Below are 10,130 nucleotides of genomic sequence, written 5' to 3'. Positions count from 1 at the left end.
GCTAACAAGGTGAAAAAGTATTTTTTCATTTCATTGTGACTTTAATGTTCACACTGCCGAATACCAAGTGAACCAAAATCACACGGACTCACAAGTAGCTTGTTTGTTTTGGAGGCAGAGGGCGGTCTAAACAAATCTGACTCCAGTCCTGTAACTTTAGCTAAGCTTGACAGACTTCTCTGTGTTCTGTGCTGTAATTTACCGTCTCTAGTGTTCATACCAGTTAAGAACGCATGAAGAAATATCTGAATATTAGTTTCAGTCCTTCGGTTCATTTTGTTGCTGCTAGGCTTTCCAGGCTTGAGCAACTGCTGGCTATCGGATGTCAACATCTGTCTCCTCTTATAAAACCTTGTGTTTTGGGGTGTACAGCTTCTTGCAGGTGGTTTGGATTACCTTCTCACTCCTAACAGTCCTCTTGTTAGAGGACTGAGACTCTCGGTGCCGTTATTTGGTGCCACCAGAGTTCAAATGGCTTCGCTCTCACCCGGACAAACCAACTGAACTAAAAGAGGAAACGCTCCAGAGTTTTTGGTGTGAACTCATCTTAAGAGGAAAATGCCACAGTTTCTCACTTCTTGAATCATTACATTCGTCACACTTCAGTTTCAGGTGATCTCATACATGTCAAGGACCTCAAGGAGTGTCAAGGAGTTGACTCACTTAAGGCCACAGACCTCCATTTGTTAAGATTTTCTTCAGTGGGACGTCCCATCTGAGAATCACGTTGTTGTTAGATGTTATTTACTACAATGGAGTAAGAAAACTATGATCAAACACTCTTTCTTCTACATTATCTCATTCGGCGGACTGCATTTGAATGAAATAAGAGCAAAATTAAAGTATTTCTTATTTCCCTCAGGACTCCTTGGACCCCGTCAAGGACCCCACCCTTCTGTTACACATTAGCCACAGGCCTTTTCCTGTTGCATGGCTGCGTTATGAGTCTGGCAGGGTCCCAGAGGTTAGAGAAGGAGGCTGGAGACTGTGCGATAGTTAGTGATTAAACCTTCCCGCTCAGACCCTTTTCATCGAATCTGCGTTGGAGGGTTTCAAGTGAAAATGATTCAGCAACTCATGAACACAGATACAGATACAGATGCTCAAAACCATGGGAAATTGGTTGAGTCATAACTTTCGTAGGAACCCATAATGTGCTTTACTCTCATGCCAACAATCAGGGTTTTTTTTTCCAATTTTTTTCAAACTGTTCACCCAGTTAAGGTCGACTGCTTGTTCTTTTTCAACAACGTCCTGTTTCACACTCACACCTTTCAGGGATTAAGATAAAAATGGTAAAAATTAATAGGATTATATTTAAAATTTGAAAGGGTTGAATTAGTTTGAAGGGTGAGGTGTCATTTAAATATCCTGGTTGTGAAAAAACATCAGGTAATTCACCGAACCTGCATTGGAGGGCTGATGAAAGCCACCAGAAATTCATGATTCAGCGATCCATTAACACAGACGATGCTCAAAAACATAACTAACATTTGGGATATTTGTTGAGATGAGTCATAACTTTAATAGGAAACCATAACGTGCTTCACGTCTGTTTGTCAGTTTTTTCAAATGGTGGATATCTGATTTTTGAATAAGCACATCATTCATTTTGGGGTTAGGATTAAGATAAAAAATGGTAAGAAAAAAATTAGGATTAGACTCAAAATTTGAAAGGATTGAATTAGTTTGAAGGATGAGGTGTCATTTATATACAGTAAATCTATCTTTTATTTTTCCTGGTTGTGAAAGAAGTTCAGGTAATTCACATAAATGTCCAGTAGTTGGCAGTAATGCAACATCTTAAACACCACGGAAATAAAGAGGAGGAGGAAGAAGGAAGACTTACCACTCTGCTCAGCTGTGTCTCCACTATGAACAACACAACAGGAATGTCAGATCATACCTGTCAACACCAGTGTAAAACCTATATCTATATTAAGCTCTTTAAGATTCAAACAACACTCATCCAGGAACTTGTTTCCACCTGCGTTAACACCTGGAAGGATGAAGAAATCTACAGTATCTCACTGAAGGAAATGGACACTCCCAGGTTCCCAGTAATGGATCACGGCTTTGCATTGACATGGACACCTGTCAGAAACTTGGAAGTTGGTATCTGATGTAGAGGAGACACCTCATTTTCACTGGTATTTCCCCGTAATCACCACTCAAGTTCCCTTTATTGCCACACTGACAGGCTTGTGGTATTTTTTTTCATTGTGGTGGATGAATACATTGCCCTGACACATATTGCACAAAAGAGGATGCCAAACCTTATAGTTGAGCAACACTGGTGGGAAAACATCCACACATACTTCAACCTCGTACACGCCTGTTTCTGAGCTTGTGTGAAGGCAACCTGTCAGTCTGGAGGAGCTGGGACACGCTCCCAAACAACAACATCAGATTATTATTATTGTACAGTATTGGGGATTGAGGACTTTTCCCCTCAGTTATCACTATCTTTGTGTGAGTTAACGACAACTGGGGGTCCTTGAGGGGGTTCCAGGGGGTCCCCAGCAAACTGATGAATTGTTAAACTTCAGCATTATTTCATTTACAAGAAGTTAACACAGTTAGAGAATGTAGAAGAATGACTGTTTTGATCATAGTTTCTCTGTTATCTCTCTACCTACAATACAGATAGTCATGGGATTCTGGACAAAATCATATCTGACAATAAAGATATTCAAAGATTTGGGTCCGAGAGGCAAAATCTCATCAAATGGGGGTCCGTGGCCCTGATGTGGACTAAATGAGGGTCCTTGATATGAAAAAGGTTGAGATTCACTGAGTTAGTGTGTAAAGCACTTTACTGTACAGGCATGTTCATCTCACTCAGGTTAGATTAGATTATACAAACATTTCTCAGACGCAGAGGTTCTTTTTGGGATTCGTTAATTTCGAACCAGTGAATGAAACTTTTTGAGTTTTCAAGTTTTTTCTTACGCATTATCAAGTTAACATATGGCATATCCTAATCAATTTTATTTATTTTATTATTTGATCATTCAATTTGTAAACTGGTGACTTGGTGTTTCGAGCTCGGGAATGATTTGTTCAAAATTATTCTTTCGTTCTTTTTTGTCCGGCACTACAAGTTAGCTAACAGGGAAACTTGAATAGCAAAGAAGGAACTTGGGTCAAAATATAAATAAGAGACATAAATACTGATTCATTTTTCATTCATTCATGATCATGGCGTCATGATGTTGAAGGTCAGCAGATAGCTAACTATCTTACCTAGATAGCTATAGGCTAGTATGGCTAGTTTGAACTTGGAGGTCAGCTAGGCTAACTAGCTAACCTAGATAACTTAGTATGATAAATTGTATTTTTTCAGTTAGCAGCAGAGCGCTAGGCTTCATACTATTAGCTTCCTCCTCTCTTAACCCTTTCCATTTTCACTGGGCGTCAGTCTAACGTTACATAGTCAGAAAAATTGTGATTGACATTTAACTCAACCAATCAGATGACTCCTGCCTCCACAGAGCTCTGATCCTCATGCACTTCTCACAGCGCTTCACAACATGTTCAGCTCTCCGCCCCCCCGCTCTCCTCATACAGGTTCAACCAGAGCTGCAAACATTCGGCCTCAGCAAAAACTGGAATCAGAATCACAGCTGGTGCCCGATCAGCTCAGTGATGTGGCCGGAGGATGTGCTTTGTTATCTGTATGAGCATAATGTGTTTGTGTATATTGTGTTTGCACGTGTCTGTGTGTGTGAGCCTGAAAGTCAGTTACTATCATGTCAACAGAGATAATTAGAGGGCTAAATAGTTACTGTGGCACCTGGGCAGTTCAGGTTTCAGGCCTGACTGCATCTTTCAGCACTTTCCCAACCGCAGCCTGTTGCCAGCATTGTGCAGCGGGTCATGATTGGCAGGTAAAAGCACGGTTCAACACACTGTGTACTTTGCCAGCTCATTCTCAACGCCCATTCACATGCGTGCAGCTGCTAGCTCACTCTTCCTCTTGCTATAAATCCCAGTATTGACAGGAGTCATAGTGATGACTCAGGCCTGTGACTCAGGGGGGTTCACCTGCAGAGCGACCTGTGGCAGCCTGCAGAGCGCCCTGCAGCTCTCGCAGCGAGTCACGGTCACACCGCTCCTGTCACACAACAATGTGACGTTTCATCAACCTGGAAGAAGTCTAGCGGGAAAACATTTGTGCTGGAACAGTTTTTCTGTGTGGCTTTGAGCAAACAGCGTCCAGGCAGCCGTCCACCTGCCAAACATTAACCTCACCACGCCGTTATTTAAAACTACAACACAGTCCAACCAAACACCGAACTCACAGCTGAGCCAGGTAAGAGTTTTGTTACAAATGAGATATCACCTATTTGAAAAAAGTGACACCTATACTCTCAAAATAATAGCAAAAGTCACAACAGATTACAGTACTTTTTAAAGGAGAGCAGGTAACTTGAGTCTGAGGTTGACAAAATATTAACTTTTACAGCCTGCATCCGGTATAATTGTTAGTAGTTACCGCGCTAGCTAGCTACCGCGACCACGTTAGCATCGTTACTATATATTAGCCTGTTAGCTTTTGTGAGTTGTATTCTACAGCGGCAGACGCAGAGTTTTATCACCAACCATCTTACAGTATTGTGAGTGTTTCTGTGGACAGTTTTATCCGAAGAAGAAGCCTACAGCGTCAGGAGAGTTTACTGATCAATAAGCTCATGTTGGTTTGTTATCTAACGTCATTAAAAGTGCAACGGCAGTAAAATCGACGCAGCAGAGGAGCTGCTGACATGCCAAGTCATCACACAGAGCTTTAACTGTTTGAATTTTGAGGACTTCATTACCCAGAAATCTTAAAACATGTCTTTCGTAAACTAAATGTCTTCTTCTTTGTGTGTCTTGGAGGTTGAAGTGGTTTTAAGAGGTTTAACCAGTGTTTGTGAGCGCAGATTTCAGCAGTTTAGCGGACACTTCTGTATTTTTTTTTTTGATTCGTCACTTACTAATTTGGGGCGGAGAATAAGTTTCCATACCTGACGCTAGAATTGAATTTGGGCAAATGGGGTAAATCTACAGTTTCTCAGTTGGTGGGGACGGGACACTCTTCTCTGTTGCAGCCCCACTTTGCGATTCATTCTGATAAAATGGGAGTATTTCTACACAAAGACCTTGCACAGAGCAGCTTTAAGGTAAGGAATTGTTTTTTTCCCCCCTCCCTCTTCTCAAACTGGATGCGTATATATCACGTTTTGGACTGAAACCCTTCAGCTGTTTAATCCCCGAACACAACACTGCTGACGGATCAGCTCGGGCTCTCAGGTCGCCGGACAAAGGGCGTTTGTGTCTTACCTGGGGTTTTGTCCTGTGTGGCGGAGCTGATCCACAGGAGGAAACAGGCCCAGGTGTGTATCGCTGACATGGCCTCCTTTCAGGTATACGCATTTACACACACACACACACACACACACACACACACACACACGCTGACACGGACGATACACGGAAACACACACACACACAGAGCTTCAGTCCATACTTCTTCCACAGGGGCGTTTCAGTTCTGCCAGCTGGGGAACACGGGTCTCTCTCTCTCTTTTTCTCTCTCTCTTTTTCTCTCTCTGTCTTTCCGGCAGCTTTTCCTTGGATCGCTCTGGGTGGTATGGCATTACACACACACACACACACACACACACACACACACACACACACACACAGACACACACACACGGAAAAAAAAAAGGAGAGAGTGAGACATTTACAGGAATATTCCTCACCACTGGACAGGTCGTGGCATTTTGTGTTTTATTTAGTTTATTTCACAGGCCCAATTGAATGTTGAATGTTTTTGTTGGCTGTTCTATCCCTCTCTTTTTTTTTAGTTTTTTTTTTTTTTATAAATATATAATTGCAAAATTGATGCGTTACCCTTTCAATCCTTTGGCAATGTATAAATGTCTTATTGTGCCATGAAACCTTATTATTTAGAGAGAGAGAGAGAGAGAGAGAAAAAAGAAAGACAGATAGTTAGAAAATGACAGAAATTCAGAGAAAGAGAGCAGATGAGAGGCAAATTCCTGACGTGGAAACGTGTATTTAACGTGACAGAACATGTGCGAGATGCTGCGGTGAGGAACGCTGATGTCTTAGCGGCCTTTGCTCTCAAAATCTCCCTTTTCATTGCAAAAAGATCCTTTCATCCAGCAGGCCGCCTGCCTGGACGGAGACACTTCAAAGTCAGTGGAAGTGATGTGTCTTTTTTTTTTTTGTTTGACAGCTCTGTATTTAATTAAGCATTTCTAAGGGATTTGCCCTGAAAAGACTTGCAAACATTCCCTCTTCCTTCACTCTGATCCTCTCCTCTTTTATCTTTTCCCCCCATTTTTCTTCTCTTTTCTTCGCCCATCCCTCTGTCATTACTTTTCACTTGTTCCTACCTATTTCTCGGTCTTATCCTTCCCGCCGCGCCCCCCCCCCCCCCCCCCCATCGATCGTTCGGATCTGACGAGGCGCGAAGGCAGAGGATGCATCTGTTCTTCAAGCACAATAAAACCCTCTCGGCTTATCTCGACATGATCGGATCACGCCAAAACAAACACAGGTGAACTTGGTACCGTACATCAAAGAGAGCGAGGAAATGCAAAGTATCCTGCGAGCTGATAAAGGAGTGAATCACGCTCTGAGGTTAAGGAAGTTTACTCGAAGCGCTCGGGGGGGTGGGGGGGGTGGGGTGGGGGAAAAGCATGCATCATCATGAGTAAGACCGTGATGGACGCTGTGCTGGAGCGCTGTGACGCCGGCAGCCTGGCGGGGAGCCACATGTTTAATGGTAGTATTGTAGAAGTCTTCCTTAATGGGTTTATCTCAGGTCCATCCTGCAGTAGACAATGCTCTCTTACGGTGTTAGTACAGTGTTATACAGTGCAGGCCAACCGCATTATTCCCTCTGTATACTTAACACCTTCCGATGGGTAAACAAGAGAGCAGAGCTGGATCGTTCCCAGATAATTCCTCTCGGGAGTGCAGCAAAAGTGCAGCAGTAGTTAAGCAAGCATGCAGTGAAAAGCCTCTACATTGGCTACATCTGTAGTTGTTGCTGTCTGGCAAAAACATCGCATGTCAGCTGTTTATTTATGTTTTTTAAGAAATGACAGATGACTCGAAATTGTTTCAAGACCCCGGGAGAGAGATAAAATGTTGGAAACGCACTGCTAAATGTCCAAGGAACATGGGTTGGAAAATCTATAAAAAACCAACAGATGCCAAAAAAACTTTTTATAGATGGAAAGTTTCTGCAGGACATTGTAAAACACTCTGAACAGGTGAAGTGAGCAGCATCAAGGTAAAGGAAACACACTCTGCTGCCTCTAAACAGACACAGGGTAACACTTTATAACAGCTTAAATAATATAATAGCTTAATTCCTGTGTAACCTGTTAACCTATATAGAAAAGTATTGTAAGTACGCAATAACACTGTGAGTACTTCGAAAATGTCCCAAGTGGCTGAGCATCAACAGGAATATCAAGTGGATTCTCTAAATTCCTAAAAAAAAAGGCTTTTTATAGATCCATCAGGAAAATCAATAAGAAACCAACAGATGGTCTTGAGATGGAAAGTTTCTGCAGGACATTATGAAACGCTATAAAACAGGTGAAGTGAGCAGCATCAAGTCAAAGGAAATCAGGGCAGAAACGCACTCTGCTGCCTCTAAACAGAAACACTGGGTAACACTTTATAACAGCTTATAATAGCTTCATTCCTGTGTATTTACCTGCGTATTAACGTATAGAAAAGTACTGTAAGTACGCAATAACACTCTGAGTACTTGTCCCAAGTGGCTGAGCATCAACAGGAATATCAAGTGGATTCTCTAAATTCCTAAAAAAAAGCTTTTTATAGATCCATCAGGAAAATCAATAAGAAACCAACAGATGGTCTTGAGATGGAAAGTTTCTGCAGGACATTATGAAACGTTATAAAACAGGTTAAAAGTTAAAAGCATCAAAAAATCAGGGCAGAAACTTACTCTGCTGCCTCTAAACAGAAACACTGGGTAACACTTTATAACAGCTTATAATAGCTTAATTCCTGTGTATTTACCCGCGTATTAACGTATAGAAAAGTATTAGAAAATGTCCCAAGTGCCTGAGCATCAACAGGAATATCAAGGAAGAGTTTTTATAGACCCAACAGGAACATGAATAAGAAACCAACAGACGCTCTTGATTCCCAAAAACTTTTTGCGGATGGAAAGTTTCACACTGTAAAACAGGTGAAGTGAGCAGCATCAAGTTAAAGGAAATCAGGGCAGAAACTCACTCTGCTGCCTCTAAACAGAAACTCAAACACTTTATAACAGCTTAACTCTTGCGTATTTACCTGCGTATTAACGTATAGAAAAGTATTGTAAGTACGCAATAACACTGTAAATACTTAGAAAATGTCCAGAGTGCCTGGGCATCAACATGAACAGCAACTAGATTCTCCTGATTCCTAAAGAAGTTGACTTTTTTTATAGAGCGGTGATGTCATTTAAACCCCGTTATACTGCTGAAATCGGTGTGAACAGGCTGAACTCTTGTGTGACTCAGCAGGCATGAGTCACTGAAGAGCTAAAAAATCTGTGTAAAAGCTGAGAAAATGAAAAGGAGACTCACAGTGAAGCAGCTGATGCAGGATCCGGATCAGATGAAATGGAGGAAAAAGGAACAAGCGGAGAGCAGAGGAAGAGCCGAGCCGCCTGTCTTTTGAAACTGAGCGTTAGCTTGACTGGATCAACAGGTTATTTAGAGAATAGGCTACACACACACACACACACACACACACCACACACATTTCACCATACCCAAGGCACTGTTAGGGAGGGCAATTACACTCCACACACACACACACTCCCACACAGACACACCCCCCTCTGGAGGGGTGGAGTTAAGGTGTGATTGGCACACACACACAAACACAAGGCTTACTTACGCTCACTGGTTTAAACAGAGTCTTTCATCTGGCCAAACACAAACACACACACACACACACACACACACACACACACAGTAGCCTTGGCTCATGGGCAATGCCCTACTATAGGGGTCAGTATTTCCTCTGCTGTACCCTCAAATGTCACAGGGGTTCGTTTTCAAAGTGCAGCCCTGTTTTAGTGTGTGTGTCCCATGTGCTATGCGCTGTGTGCTGGTAAAAATACGCTGAGGACACGCAGAGGAGTCAACTACAGGACGGTCGTTTTCTCACGACTGCTTTGACTGTTCGATCCTCCTGATTTTGAGGCTTTCACATCCCGTATGTACAAAATAAACTGGGTCACATGAGATTTTACATCAAGAGAAAGGTTTATCCTTACATCAGAGCTTTGTATTTGTTCCTGAGTTTTAGTAATTGGTGCAAAATGTAATATAAATAATGATATAATAAGATAAATAATAATAAATAGAATAGATAGATAGATAGGTAGATAGATAGATATATAGATAGATAGGTTGACAGATAGATAGATAGATAGATAGATAGATAGACAGATAGATAGATAGATAGACAGATAGATAGATAGATAGATAGGTTGACAGATAGATAGATAGATAGATAGATAGATAGACAGATAGATAGATAGATAGGTTGACAGATAGATAGATAGATAGATAGATAGATAGACAGATAGATAGATAGATAGGTTGACAGATAGATAGATAGATAGATAGATAGACAGATAGATAGATAGATAGGTTGACAGATAGATAGATAGATAGATAGATAGATAGATAGATAGATAGGTTGACAGATAGATAGATAGATAGATAGATAGATAGACAGATAGATAGATAGATAGACAGATAGATAGATAGATAGATAGGTTGACAGATAGATAGATAGATAGATAGATAGATAGACAGATAGATAGATAGATAGGTTGACAGATAGATAGATAGATAGATAGATAGACAGATAGATAGATAGATAGGTTGACAGATAGATAGATAGATAGATAGATAGACAGATAGATAGATAGATAGGTTGACAGATAGATAGATAGATAGATAGATAGATAGATAGACAGATAGATAGATAGATAGATAGATAGATAGATAGATAAACATGGATAGATAAACAGATTGACAGATAGACTGACATACAGTCAGACAGGT

At 41.3% G+C, this 10,130-nt stretch overlaps 1 protein-coding gene across 2 annotated transcripts in view; it reads right to left on the bottom strand.

Annotated features, from left to right (window-relative positions):
- LOC139925052 (CD276 antigen-like) overlaps window positions 1–8,778 on the bottom strand; it is a 17,536-nt gene extending 8,758 nt beyond the window's left edge. Inside the window, exons 1-3 of one of the 2 annotated variants that reach the window (XM_078291361.1) lie at window positions 8,634–8,778; window positions 5,902–5,949; window positions 5,326–5,626 (exon numbers count right to left, since the gene is read on the bottom strand). In XM_078291361.1, the coding sequence (XP_078147487.1) occupies window positions 5,326–5,395 (70 nt within the window). In that variant the 5' untranslated portion in view covers window positions 5,396–5,626; window positions 5,902–5,949; window positions 8,634–8,778. The remainder of the gene's footprint in view (window positions 1–5,325; window positions 5,627–5,901; window positions 5,950–8,633) is intronic. The other variant, XM_078291360.1, reaches the window with a different exon arrangement.
- Between the last annotated feature and the right edge of the window lie 1,352 nt (window positions 8,779–10,130).

The sequence above is a fragment of the Centroberyx gerrardi genome, chromosome 22 (assembly GCF_048128805.1).
Source record: "Centroberyx gerrardi isolate f3 chromosome 22, fCenGer3.hap1.cur.20231027, whole genome shotgun sequence".
Classification (NCBI taxonomy): domain Eukaryota; kingdom Metazoa; phylum Chordata; class Actinopteri; order Beryciformes; family Berycidae; genus Centroberyx; species Centroberyx gerrardi.
Note: the sequence above shows the minus strand (reverse complement) of the source record. Positions and strands in the feature narration are given on the sequence as shown.